At 44.1% G+C, this 13369-nt stretch overlaps 3 protein-coding genes across 4 annotated transcripts; 2 read left to right on the top strand and 1 right to left on the bottom strand.

Moving 5' to 3' along the window:
- The first annotated feature begins 216 nt into the window (after positions 1-216).
- LOC143449491 (tartrate-resistant acid phosphatase type 5-like) lies at positions 217-1780 on the top strand. The gene is made up of 7 exons (XM_076949706.1): positions 217-376; positions 443-648; positions 751-875; positions 935-1117; positions 1187-1337; positions 1397-1512; positions 1586-1780. The coding sequence occupies exons 1-7, from the start codon at positions 295-297 to the stop codon at positions 1716-1718; spliced, it is 996 nt and encodes a 331-aa protein (XP_076805821.1). The 5' UTR covers positions 217-294; the 3' UTR covers positions 1719-1780.
- A 307-nt stretch (positions 1781-2087) lies between these two features.
- Positions 2088-5338, bottom strand: LOC143450689 (uncharacterized). The gene is made up of 6 exons (XM_076951333.1): positions 4620-5338; positions 4355-4485; positions 4116-4268; positions 3824-4058; positions 3632-3756; positions 2088-2981 (listed from the first exon to the last, which is right to left on the bottom strand). The coding sequence occupies exons 1-6, from the start codon at positions 4732-4734 to the stop codon at positions 2682-2684; spliced, it is 1059 nt and encodes a 352-aa protein (XP_076807448.1). The 5' UTR covers positions 4735-5338; the 3' UTR covers positions 2088-2681.
- Positions 5339-7614: 2276 nt separating this feature from the next.
- LOC143450143 (uncharacterized) lies at positions 7615-12145 on the top strand. Of its 2 annotated transcripts, none has more exons than XM_076950578.1 (17): positions 7615-7900; positions 8080-8208; positions 8264-8370; positions 8532-8679; positions 8739-8970; positions 9040-9273; positions 9459-9577; positions 9647-9788; positions 9848-10032; positions 10093-10264; positions 10410-10530; positions 10610-10860; positions 10922-11066; positions 11126-11230; positions 11289-11476; positions 11588-11691; positions 11817-12145. In XM_076950578.1, the coding sequence occupies exons 1-16, from the start codon at positions 7820-7822 to the stop codon at positions 11650-11652; spliced, it is 2424 nt and encodes an 807-aa protein (XP_076806693.1). In that variant the 5' UTR covers positions 7615-7819; the 3' UTR covers positions 11653-11691; positions 11817-12145. The 2 variants fall into 2 exon arrangements, with proteins under 2 accessions (XP_076806693.1, XP_076806694.1); XM_076950579.1 differs by having other exon boundaries at positions 11588-11699.
- Positions 12146-13369: the final 1224 nt, after the last annotated feature.

The following is a 13369-nucleotide window of genomic DNA, read 5'->3' as shown; positions in this document are numbered from 1 at the left end:
GATCCCGCTAAACCTTCCCAATATATTGCAAATGATAGTCTAAGATTAAGTTTACAACCCGGTTGGGCCCAAAACCGTATATGCAGCCAATGGCAGAACCCCGTGTATGAGAAGTTCTTGTCACAGCTCAAACTATCATAGAAACTCAGGTTGAGGCATTCTAGATAGCGACGTTTCTTGAAACCATCCATATTGCCATGAACGTTTAGGCCAGGAGCAGCTAGTCATAGTTTAGAATTTAGATTGCAACTAACCGAAGTCATTGACATACTGTTCGACAGACGTAGGCTGATTATGAAGATGAATCTGTTCGTTGTTTGGCTCCCACTACTGGTCGGTATCGTCATCGCTGATCAACCTCAAACCAACATTCCTGGTTAGTTTACATAATTAAGTTCATGTATTATGACGTCATAATAACGTCGATTATCTCTCTGCAAAGTGACGTTGAACGGCGACGTTCTTAACTTCATGATGGCCGGAGATTTTGGGGGGTGGCCCGCGCCCTTCTACACGACCCCGACCCAAATCACTGTAGCAGAGAAGATGGGGCAGTCTGCTGACGTCACAAAGCCTAGCTTTATACTGGCGCTGGGCGACAACTTCTACTTTCTCGGGGTCAAAGACGAGCGAGATGAAAGGTTCAAGGTCAGTGACGTCATGCGCAACTATCACGTCCTATGTTGTCAGAAGAGATGTGTTTATGACGTCATAGAAATTTGTTTTCTTACAAGTGGTGTTTAAATTTAGAAAACGTTCGAAGATGTTTACACCGCGGCTGGTCTCTTCACTCCCTGGTACCCGACCATGGGAAACCACGATTGGCATGGCAACGCGCATGCGCAGCTGGACTATTCCCACGTGTCCAAGAGATGGTGGGCTTCTGTGTGCAGTGCAATGTGTTAAACACCTAGCACGACTTTAAATTTTACAGGACCTACCCATGGTATTGGTACACGCTCGATTATACGCTCGCCCCCTCTAACGTCACAATGCGCATTGTGATGATGGACACCACAATCCAGTGCGGGATTAATTCGGAGGGAATCCCCATAAACGAGACCATGGCCGAGGAGCAGTGGGCCTGGGTGGAGCAACAACTGATCGACGGACAATCGTAATATGATGTTTATGTTTGAAATGACTTGTTTATAACCGACAATGATGACTGAATACTTGTGTCTAGCGCTAACTATCTTGTGGTGGTTGGTCACTTTCCGGTTTTCGCGGCTGGAAACACTGGCCCAACAACGCCTTGCTTAGTTGACCGGTTGAAGCCCCTGCTGGACCAGTACAAAGTTTCGGCTTATATCGCCGGCCATGAGCACAGCTTGCAGGTAGTCCAATGTACCACATGCAGCAACTACATCGCGTGATCTGAAATCTTTATTTCCAGCATCTGAAAGACGCAGACGACGGCGGGGACACCGAATATTTCGTGGTCGGTTGCAGCAACTTCGTCACACCGGCCTTCCCCAACATCGACTCTGAGCTCTTTGCGCCCCAGTACACGTGAGTTCTTCAACTTGGACTAATTTTGCGACAAAAATAAAACGAATTTTTGGCATCTATCTGAAATTTTCAGTTGGGCGGAAATGACGGACCTCGGCGGATGCTTTGCACGGGCGGAAGTGACCTCAACAAGTTTCAAAATGATTTTTGTCCAAGGGAGGGATGGCGAAGACATTTACTCTTATGACATCAAGCCACGTCATTAGAGTATGACGTCACATCGCGATATCGCTTGATGACAAATAAAGCAAAATGCTGACGAAGCAGATTTCGTGGTGATTATTTCGTCATAGGTGCAGCAGGAGCGAATGCCGAGTATTTCGAAATGGAACCTCGTATTCAGGGGCGTGTTTAGGATTTTGCTCAGAGAGCTTGAAGTTTTTTGAAAGTCTGTCCTGAAATTTCCGCGCTTGCCAACCCCGCCCTGCTGAGTGCTTGGCCAGGTGCCCGTACTAGAATGTTCTTTAAACTATAAGCACTTGAGCACTTAAATTAGTAGATGCAGCTCATCTGTTGTCTGCTTTACAAATTCCTGACTTTAACATCGACATCATATCTCACTGGCTACTCAGGTGCTAAGTGATCGCTGCTTCACGACGCAAAATATTTATCGTTGTTCTTCAACATAATCATTATTCAACACGAAACAAAGAGTGATTTTGTTTGACAACAATAATTTGTAATAATTAAGCATTATTACGCAATAAGGCCGCTGTTGATTTCATACATTTTTTGCTTAGGTCAGCTAGAATAAATAAATCAAATAGGACAAATTAACGTGCACGTGATAAAACGCATCCAATCAGAGACGATAAATATGAATCGAACCCAACATGGCGACAGCTTGAAAGTTCTTCGAATTAAAAACTTTTTAAAGCATAATTACAGAAAACCGAGCAAATAATTGCACACACGCGCGCACACACGCGCGCACACACGCTGCAGGTTCCTATGGATGCAAACTCAGAACCAGACGCGGCCGTTGGAATGGTTCGAAAATTTGCTTACTGCGCATGCGCATTTTAACAACACAAATTGTTCGGCCGGAAAAGTCGAGTGAATGTAATTAACAAATATGATGTAATAATTTTTAAATGAGCGCCAAACGATCAATCAACAAATTAGAATTCAGATCCGATTGTTGATAATTTAATTGATTGTTGATGACGTCATCGCTCAACTTGGAACATCGCTTTTGTCGCTTTTCCGCGCCTCACCGTCCTCAGAGCTTGATTGAACTGATCCAGCTTAAATATCTCGACCCCGAGCTTCTCGCAATCTAAGATTCCCTCCCCAGCCAGCTCCCCCATCAAAGATACCGCGTCCTCCATGCACCGCGTGTTCGCGAAGTTGCCCACGATCGTCAGTTCCTTGTTGATCATCTGCAGTGGCTCAAACGCCACAGTCTTACCGGCTGGACAGCAGCCAAAGATGCAAATCGTGGCGCCACGCCGAACCAGCTCAAAAGCCTTCATAAAATGACGTCACAAATTGAGTGGCATGGTTAGGCAGGGAGTAAAGGAAAGTGAACAGACGCACTCAGCTTGTATAAAAAACTGCAGAAGCTTCTTTTTGGAAAGTTAAGAAACTTGTATCTGGTCAAGTCGAACTTTTACCTTTGTTACGTGCACAATCGGTTGTTTGTTGTGCTGATGTTGGAAGCGACACTTTTAAAAATGTGTGACCGTATATTGCAGTAAATTTTGTGTTTTGAGACAAACTTATGTTTTGAAAGATCAAGAAACCCTGTTAGAAATTTTCATCATAAAATTTGCGCCCAAAGTTAGGAAAATGTCGGTCATGTTACCTGAAGCTGCAACCTAAAATTTCTTATAAAAACGCATTGCAGTTAGCATCAGGTCAGATGCCAGATTGCAGTTAGCGTCAGGTCAGATGCCAGATTGCAGTTAGCGTCAGGTCAGATGCCAGATTGCAGTTAGCGTCAGGTCAGGTGCCAGATTGCAGTTAGCGTCAGGTCAGGTGCCAGATTGCAGTTAGCGTCAGGTCAGATGCCAGATTGCAGTTATCAGAGTTGTAGGTACTTAGGGTGATATTTAGTTATTTGGTTAAGAATTAGTTTAATAGTTACGGAGGCGATCACCAATCACCGAGCTCAGACCTTCTGAACAGCCGCGATGTTTCCCGTCGAGTCGAAAATGAGGGAAAACCCATCCCGGCTGATGTCCTCCCCAACGACCGCCTCCAATTCCTTCGGGTCTATGACGTTATAATTGAAACCGATGCCTGTAGTTGAGGAGAATTTAAATTGTTTGTCTGTTTGTCAATTTCCTCTGAACACTTTGAAACTCACCACTCATCAACTTCCTTCTTCCTTCATGCGGTTCCGTTACAGTGACGTTAGTGTAACCATTGTGATGCAACAATGCACAAAACAATGCTCCAATTATTCCAGCTCCTTGAACAAGTATTTTGGTATCTTTTGACCTTGGCAGTGGTTCAAGTCTCCTCCACGCCCTCAGCACACATGACAATGGCTCAGCCAGCGCCCCCTCCTTCAAGTTCACGTTCTCCGGCAGCTCGTGGACCTGCGACGATGAACCCACAAGGTCAAGGTTGTTGCGCTTTTGTCAAAAAATACTCACGTGTGATTGGTCAACGACGAAATAATCAGCTAATCCGCCGTCAGTCGTGCAACCGTAGCCAGGATTCTTTTCGCAGAAGAGGGGAAGTCCCTCATCGTTCCAGTGACATTCGCCGCAGCAAAGATTGGGATTTACACAGACCCTGTCTCCTATCTTAGTACAAAGAAGATGTCGAAACTTTGGATTGGAACATTCTTCCGCACAGTGACGTCTTATATAAAGCAACATAGACATCATACCTTAAATTTGCCCGCACTGCCGTGCTCAACGACGGTTCCGCTAAATTCGTGGCCCAGGATCAATCCGTCAGATTTAGCACCTAGCGGTCCCATGACGCCATCAATAAAGTGCAAGTCCGACCCACAGACACCTAGCGTGGCATTAATAAGAATACCGTAAATGTTTTGGCGCCAAAAATTTTATCTCGAAAAGTTCCTCTGCGTACATTCATCACCACAGATATATTTTACACACATATGTATATTTTATTTCTATGGACGTCACCTCCGTAAGCAACTTTAATCTTCACATCGGTTGGTGTTTTTATAGTCGGAATTTTTAAGTCCTTGCGTAGGGCGAGAAGATTTTCAGTTCCCGACCACCATAAACCTTCCATCATTGAAGATTCAATTCAGATCGAGATTGGCTGCCACAGCTTACAAGAAAATACAAATTAATTATCAAGTAAGCAATTGCAAAATATGATGACGTCACAATTGCCTCAAACGATCAAAGCCATTGACTCCAAAGAATTGCCAGAGCAATATAACAACCATGAGCACACAACGTCACAGTGCATGCAGTTTCGGGTACACGGAGGTAGCTTTGAGGGTACAAAGCACAAATATGCTTGTGGCTCTGTCTGTGATTTGCGCATATACAGTGCAAGTATCAACATGCGCATGGTGGCGCCACCTGCAACCTGAACCATACCACAGTCCAACACCCACGAACATGATTTGTTGCGCAATTCTTTTAAAGTCGTTTATGTTCTTTAACTTTGATTAAATTACTTCACATCAAATAGGTTTTTCAGCGGAGAATGCTCGTAATTTCCAGCAACTGAGAAAAGTGGATTAAGCCAGGGTTGGTTTGAACGATTTAAACAAAAATCTATTACACTTATATGCCCTTATATAGGCTTCAGCGGACTCGAGCATGTGCAGAATCGGATCTAATTTTCACATGGGAGTGACTTCAAGGGGTTCGCTCTCGGCCAACCATTGATGACTTAAAAATTTCAAATTTATAACAAATAGAGGCAAAGAGAATTTGAAATCAATAATGAAAAAGATATTGAACATAATTATGTGACTTCAATAACTATATGTTTGCATTTACTCGGAAGATATAAATTTCCTGTGAAATCACTTCTCTAAGCTGCCTGCAAACAATTTCCTGTCGAACGTTTTCTAACCCCTGCGCTTCATGTCGCTTTTACGTTTATTTCTTTGTGACGTGTTTTCCCGTACTAGCCAGAAAAACTGTGTGTATTATAATGGGTTGACTCCCTGAATAATTCTTTTTTATTACGACTATTCTAGTGCAGCCCAATCTAATTTGGATCTTCATCAGACTGGTACACAAGCTTGTGTTCCGTGATCTTGTTCTAGTTTTAGTGGAATTGGAATATATTGCGATGTCAACAAAATGAATCTTTAAATGGACAAACTTTGTCGACTAGATTGCAAGTTCAATAATATCAGAAATTTGGCTGCGGAAGATTTCATGACCAATAGATACGAGACTGATTGAACACAACCAGAACAACTGAAGCTATAAATGTAGCTCAACACCGACCGAAGTACTCGGAAAAATTGCAACATTTGATTAATACACCCCACAACATTGGTGATATTCTTTTCTCTGGTAGACTTTCCTACTTATCTTGAAACGTCTCTACCTTTGCAGCAGCAGTCAGTTATAACTGGCGACATACACCAACACATTTTGTATTTTACCCCTGGCCTTGAGCAAAACAACAAACGCAGTCAAGCGTATCGCTGCGCGCCCTAGTCAAATCAAACATTTACTTTGAAGCAAAAATCAATCAAATATCCTGACTGGATTGCCGCACAGCCACCTATCACTATGCACTGTAAATTAAAATGGTGGTTACAGACACTTTGAAGGTGGTTCAAATTTACCTCCCCATTAATAATCTTCCACCTTACGGTCCCACACTTTCTAACCACCTTCACAACCTGCCAATCTAGTTCCACCATTTACTACCACCTTTACTACTTTACCTACTTGAGCTCTGTTTGCAGTTTGCATTACACACAAAGTGGCGCCATTAAAAATTTAATACTCTGTGTGTACTCGACACACAGCCAAGGTACTGCAGCACACATGCCGTATTGTACAACAAAAGCACATGAAAATATTTAACACGGCACTTAGGATACAGTTAAGAATTATGCCACTACAATGCAGGAAAAGAACATGAACACAAATCACGACACATTTAGCACAGGCAGTTAAACACGGTTTGGAGATTTTGGTGTGGACGCACCTGGAAGGTTCAGTAAACTACCTGCAATACATGTAAATTTTTCTTATTTGCTTTAACAATAAAAAAGTTGAAAAGCCAATAAGCCGAACACAATGTGGCTACATCTTCTAAAAAGTTGTCCATTTTGGTGATCACGCAATTTTCAACATGTGCTTCAAACTTTTTTCGGCATTTCTGTTTATCAGGGTAGAATCGTTGGTTCAGAGAATAAAAAAAAATAATAAACTCACAATTTGCACCCCACAAGATTGCTGCAGTTACTCTGCACGCATTTTACAGCGTACAACGCAACAGCTGCGAACAGTTTTTTACTGACTGTATTTACTGGATTAAAAGCCGCACAAAACGCTTTCGAAAAAAACACAGCTTCTATTCAAGAAAATTTGATGCTCCCGTCATCAATCAGAAACATGTTTTTCATTTTTCCTTCAATGCAGACGGTTTTGGTGCCAAGATGGTAGACTATCTGTTGTCTGTAATAGCACATTTAAATGTCTTGAAATTAATACAACGCAAATTTTTATAAAATTTATGACCTATTTTATACGTTATTGCTTCATAAAGCTGATTATAGGTTTATCGGAGCATTAAGATATAGAAATGCAATACAGGGAACGTGTAGTTCACAAGCATTATAAGGAGTTTGATATAAATAGCACAAAATCTATAAACACAGCAACAAGAATTCAAGGAAAATATAAAAACAAGAGATACTTATAACCTACTATACCTGTATACCCTTATGCTGTTGCGCTTAATTATGTGAGCATGGCTGGAAACAAAGGCAAATTGATCTTCTGCTTTCCGTTGAAACGCAACTTGGCTCTATCGAGTTACATCACATCTTTATATGATGTCTACAACACCGCATCATACTTGAATGGATATATCGCTTTAACATAAGTTATGTGTTTGTGACGTAATAAGGATGTGTCGACGTCGCCTGGAGCGATGTAGAAATAAAATCGCCCAATAATTGTGAGAGAAGCATTTTAGTAAACAGAAGATTTGAAGTTTGAAAACGAGTTTAAATTTAAGTTCAAGTTCAAGTTTAGAAGCAAGGCAGAAGTTCTGGGCACGTGACTTAGAAGAGGTTTTATTTTTTTTTCTGCTTTCACTGGATTTTGTTTAAACCTTCCTGGGATCGAGATTATACTTGCAAAGGACAAAAGAAAATCTTCTACAGACGATGACGCAAGCAGCTCTTATGATGACGTTGTTGGTTGCCATGGTGAACTGCTCATGGGCCGTGGTCAATCCCGTGTTCTTTGTGAGTAGATGAGAAACAAAAGTCTCGCTCATTTTATAAAACAACATCTAAAAAAACGAAATTGTCATACGTCATTATGACTATGACTACCATTAAATGACGTTATGTGTATGTGTATGATAATGACGTCACATCACGATACGTCACTATCATGGTAAGCTAAATATTATTTCACACAGATTGAGGGCGACGGGTGGGCGAACCAGACCCACGGAGGTTACATCGGACACTTTAAAATCCCAATCAGTGTGGAGTTAAACGGTTGGTGGATCGCTCTGGCGTACGACCAAGCCATCGACGAACTGGAGGTGAGAGGTTTAATCCCAGACCTGGGCGGGCTCAAATCATGGAACTTTATTTAAGGCGTGGCAAGCCGTCCACTTCAAAAGCAGCGACGACCGCAAGATTCTTTACCTGAGGCAAATTTCATGGAACAAGCGACAGTACCCGGGTATGGTCATGGACCAGAGGTACGTCATATGCGCTCTATGACGTCAATATCATGACGTGTTGACGCGACTATCGTAATACGTCGATGTGTACCTTTATTTGCTTTGATGTGATAATAACCAGTGTCAGACATACGACGTAACTACACCACGATCACGTGATCACGTGATTCCAACCTCAGGTACATGATAAACTTCAAGAAAGTGCCCGGGGTCGACTACGGGGACTACTACGGGCCCCGACCCAACATCGTATTCTTGGACAGCGTGTACGTGCCCGACCCCTACGACAACAATGAGCACATTATGACGACATTCAAAATCGATTTGGTAATGACATAGCATAGCTATTACGTCGACGTCATAAAGTGATTGTGCTTCTTTCTCAGTTTGACTTACCTCCAAATCTCGAACGGTTCCCGAATAACATTGTGACGCCACCACCGAAAGTTACCGTTGCCACGACAACCGCACCCACGAGCGACCCCAAGTGCGTCATATTTTGTTGGGTCAAAACTCGTTCCCCGCCACTTCCCCCCACAACAACCAGGGGAACCACCACTCCGACCACGTCTAAAACCCAACCAGCCCCCACCAAGTCTCCCACCCCCCTCACTATAGGTAGGACAAAGGCCACATCGACTTCAATTCAATTATCATTTAATAGTGATCAATTCTCGCGGTTTCCAGTGACGTCATGCCAGGTAAACTTCCAGCACCGACAGCAGAGATGTCGTGACGCAAAAAAGATGGACAAGGAATGCTACCTCCCCCAGTGTTACGTCACAAGCCCGGACCGATACCGCGTCATCCAGTGTTGGAAGTACCAGGGGATTTGCTGGTGCGCCGACCCGAGGACAGGAGAGCGCAGGAAGCGGACCGTGGTCAAATACAAGCACGCTTACAAGCTCAACTGCTTCCAAGGTAGTCTGGCATCTACTCAAGCTCCTTCGTGCGTCGTCTCTTTTATTGTGGCGGGGAAACCCCCATGTAGTGTTAGAAATAAAAGGTGTTGTCCCTGGGTCAGGCCCAACGATTTGTCGATTGTTTGATTCTTAACTTTTGATTACGTCAGCAATCAGCTGATTTATTTGTTATTGTGACGTTAGCTGACGAAGCGACCACGTCAACGGTCGCCACGACATCTACCCCTACCACGTCGCCCTCTAGTGAAGAGAGGCCAGAGCGGCCGGAATTTGCTCCAAGAAACGATTACAATTACGACCTGGTCAGTAATTAGTTTTCATACGTCATAAACATTTTTTTGACGTAACAGTGATGTACTATACCGTCACAGGTGATTCACAACTCTCTCCTTTTCTACGAGGCTCAGCGATCCGGTGAGATCGGCGAGAGTGGAAGAGTTTATTGGAGGAAGAACTCTCACACGGATGACGGGTCAGAGTGCAGGAGGGATCTCGCTGGAGGATATTACGTCTGTGAGTCACAATGGCAGCATTGTCTAGTTCATTGTTTACTTCAAAATCGCTCGTTTCAGCCGGAGATTACGTCAAGTACGGTTTCCCGACCGCTTCTGCCATGACCCTGCTTGCATGGGGCTTCCTCGAGTTCAAAGAAGCTTACGACGCAGCCTGGCAGACCCATTTCTTGAAGGAGGCATTGAAATGGGGAGCGGACTACTTCATCAAAGCTCACATCTCGAGGAACCAACTCATAGCACAGGTGTAGAATGTCACGTGTTCAAGTAATCAAACCTGATTGGTCACTGGTCAGCTTGCGTAGGTCGGCGACTCGAACTTGGAAAATTCCTTCTGGCTCCGTCCTCAGGATATGAATGTCAGGCGACCATGCTACAGCATCAGTGAGAAAAGTCCTGGATCTGACCTGGCTGGTGAGACGGCCGCTGCGCTAGCTGCCACCGCAAAAGTTTTCCAAGTCACTGGAAGCGCACCCAGTAAGATTTCTATGGATTTTTTCGTCATTTCTTTCTCAAGATTTTAACATTTACTACGTGATTAGTTAGCTCTGATCCATTATGACCAAGATGCAGCGTGGCATAAGATGTTAATGTTTCGAGGTGTTTTACGTTTTACTCGCAGACGACTCATATGTGACGTCACTTCTTCAACATTCTCGAGAGCTGTACGAATTCGCGAAAAATCATCGCGGCCATTATTCCTTCTTTGTTCGACCCGCCTTAGATCATTACAAATCTAGTTCGTGAGTGAATTTTACAGCTACGCCTGCTCGCGTATGACGTCATGAAAGCATTTAAGGCTGAAGAATCCTTTGTTTGCAGATACCACGACGAGCTCGCTTGGGCCTCCTTGTGGTTGTACGAGGCGACCGGAGAGAACCGCTACCTGGCGGAAGCGGGTCAGTTTTACGAAGACTTCGGACTCCACAAACCCCAGACCGAGATGTCGTGGGACTCAAAGACAGTGGCTGTTCAAGTTCTACTTTCAAAATTCGCCAACCGCGCCGGAGCCGTGAAAGCGGCGCGGCGATACCTCCTCCCTGTTACCGAATTCTGTGATCACAACCAGCCAGGTACGTCATCCGTTACTCACGTCAAAGCTGACGTCACTACCCACAATATACTTTTCTCCAGGTGGTGGCGCTAAGTACACACCTCAGGGTCTCCTGTATCAAAGCAATTGGGGGGGGAATACCCGCTACGCCTGCAACGCCGCATTCATTTGCCTTGTGACGTCAAACCTACCAGACCTCAACGCGAATTTAAGACTGACTTACAGGTGGGTCTGAGATGGCGTCTTGTCTTGTCCAACTACTTTACTCATTCGCTCGGTTCCAGGCGGTTCGCGGAGGATCAGATCGACTACATCCTGGGGAGGACCGGCCGCAGCTTCGTTGTGGGCTATGGGAGGAACTATCCCGGCCAGCCCCACCATCGCGCAAGGTACGACCTTATTATGCGGTCATAAGTGTGACCTGTGACCCTGTTATCTTTACTTCAGTTCGTGCAGCATGGCCGGTCCGTGCGGGTGGGACGCCTACCGGAAAAAGTCTTCGAATCCACAAATCCTCCAGGGGGCGCTTGTTGGTGGACCGGATGAACTTGACCGTTACCTTGACGACAGGAGCAACTACAAAGCGAACGGGGTCGGCCTTGACTACAACGCTGGAATGCAAGGGACGGTTGCAGGTGGGAGTGCTAGGTGCTGGGTTGATAGGAATTAAGTAGTTCCAATCGTACCTCATAGACGAGATTCAATTCGCGATTTCCGCTCAAGTGCGCCACTTTTTTGATCGGCAGGTTTGAAGCACTTTCAATTGTCATATAACAAATGGATTCGTTACATCAAGCGCGGTGGAGTGTGACGTCAGCGACTCCAGCTCACAACTCTGTACAAATTAAAAGTAAAGAGGTTTTTATTGAGATTTGTCTCAAATTATATTCATAGACATCTTTGACTTCGATTTCTGTTTCTGATTCCTTCTTGCTTTTAATTTATGTCCGCATAATGTCGCCATTGTCTGTGTAGAGTCAACACAGTAGACCATTAAGATTGTGATGTCACATTCAAAGAACGACGATTTGGGGATTCCCACCACAAAAACACAAGATGCTCCGCTCATGTGCTTCCTATGTGCTCTAAATGACGCAGTCAGAGCTTCTTCATAAGTGATAACTTTGCCCAAGTTTGCCGGGAATTCACAGAACGCTGTTTAAAGAAGAAAGAATCTAAAAGAATGATTTTAGAAATAAAAACTTTTCTCTCCTTTAAGTTACTTTTAATCTTTAAAAAGTAAATCTTGCTTCGATTTTCACTGCTTAGATGTCTGTCATCAAATAAATTACTGTGTGAACAGACTCGTCATGTGATCCTGTTCAATGATGTCATAGGACAGGATCTAAGTCCATTGTTCTGTAAAACTTTTTTTACCTGTTGTCCAAAATCTGGTAAGAAAATATAGGTTTCACTTTTTCAATCATCAAAGAAAGGCAAAAACAGTTTGTTTTATGAAAATACCTGACCGGCAATAGAATCATTTTCATCCACTTTTCATGCCATTGAAATGGTGCCGGGAGACAGTGACAACTCTTCACTCTCAATGACAAGGAGGAGGAGGACTCGCTGCTTGCTAAGATGCACGAGGTTGGTTGCTCTTGGCCCGCTTTGCTCCCAACCAAACAAATAAACGGTCTCTGGTTAGTGGATTTGTCACTTCCTCCTCTTCTTCTTCCTCTTGATCCATAACATCGTGGAACCTTTTGCTGTTGCTTTATTCCACTGCCTGCCTTGCTCTCATCCAATTTACAAGCTACTAAGGTCACAGTTGCGTACAGTGAGTACAATCAACGTGGAGGCTAGAACGGATCTTATCAACCCTGGAAGCCAGGCAAATGGAGCGATATCGATTTGTAGATGAAATTCTCCACTTTTCTACGTTCTCTGTGTCTTTGTAATCATAATTTTCATAATCTCTCTATTATGTCTGCAGCTGCTACCGCCCTGTCGACATTACACGACTTTTACCTTCGAAGAAATCGTTATTACTACAAGTCGGATCAGGTGAGAGATACGAGATCATACGTTTAGAGAGGTCCTTAAAATGCTCTTGCAGGATATCTGCGACGACTATGAGCTGGATAGCTGGGTTGAGGACGTCGTCAGGAACGGGCTCGCTTGGCAGGACGAGAATCCGCGCTGCGTCCCCGAGAATCTGACCGCCATTGATCAATTGATAAGTCGAGATGAATACCGATAAATACCGATAAATATCGAGTCAGAGATTGATGCATTCAACTTCAGGTCGAAATTTGCCTGACGCTGATGTTCATCATCTCAGCCCGCTACACAGCGATCAAATTCGGTCAGTTCTATTCGCTCCGAACTGTCCGTCGTCGATGAGGTTCCCCCCTCATGCGAAGGGCAGGGGAAATTGCCCGCACTTTTATGACGTCAGCGACATTCTAACCACAATCTGACAATTTCTAGGCAACCAAAGACAGAATTCTCCAATCGTTTCCAAGCTCTATGACCGCATCGGAGGTCATCGCGACAACATTCGCTCTTTCCGCTTTCTCAGCGAC

The sequence above is a fragment of the Clavelina lepadiformis genome, chromosome 3 (genome assembly GCF_947623445.1).
Source record: "Clavelina lepadiformis chromosome 3, kaClaLepa1.1, whole genome shotgun sequence".
NCBI classification, from domain to species: Eukaryota; Metazoa; Chordata; class Ascidiacea; order Aplousobranchia; family Clavelinidae; genus Clavelina; species Clavelina lepadiformis.
Note: the sequence above shows the minus strand (reverse complement) of the source record. Positions and strands in the feature narration are given on the sequence as shown.

What these genes read in the sequence shown, in the direction of transcription:
- LOC143449491 (XM_076949706.1), top strand. Translation starts at nt 295, where the DNA reads ATGAAGATGAATCTGTTCGTTGTTTGGCTCCCACTACTGGTCGGTATC. An exon ending in ACCTCAAACCAACATTCCTG is followed by an intron (nt 377 to 442) that starts GTTAGTTTACAT and finishes CTCTCTGCAAAG; the next exon opens with TGACGTTGAACGGCGACGTT. An exon ending in CTCTTTGCGCCCCAGTACAC is followed by an intron (nt 1,513 to 1,585) that starts GTGAGTTCTTCA and finishes TGAAATTTTCAG; the next exon opens with TTGGGCGGAAATGACGGACC.
- LOC143450689 (XM_076951333.1), bottom strand. Translation starts at nt 4,734, where the DNA reads ATGATGGAAGGTTTATGGTGGTCGGGAACTGAAAATCTTCTCGCCCTA. An exon ending in GATTAAAGTTGCTTACGGAG is followed by an intron (nt 4,486 to 4,619) that starts GTGACGTCCATA and finishes ATGCCACGCTAG; the next exon opens with GTGTCTGTGGGTCGGACTTG. An exon ending in GCAGTGCGGGCAAATTTAAG is followed by an intron (nt 4,269 to 4,354) that starts GTATGATGTCTA and finishes CTTTGTACTAAG; the next exon opens with ATAGGAGACAGGGTCTGTGT.
- LOC143450143 (XM_076950578.1), top strand. Translation starts at nt 7,820, where the DNA reads ATGACGCAAGCAGCTCTTATGATGACGTTGTTGGTTGCCATGGTGAAC. An exon ending in CGACATTCAAAATCGATTTG is followed by an intron (nt 8,680 to 8,738) that starts GTAATGACATAG and finishes CTTCTTTCTCAG; the next exon opens with TTTGACTTACCTCCAAATCT. An exon ending in AGTCACTGGAAGCGCACCCA is followed by an intron (nt 10,265 to 10,409) that starts GTAAGATTTCTA and finishes TTTTACTCGCAG; the next exon opens with ACGACTCATATGTGACGTCA.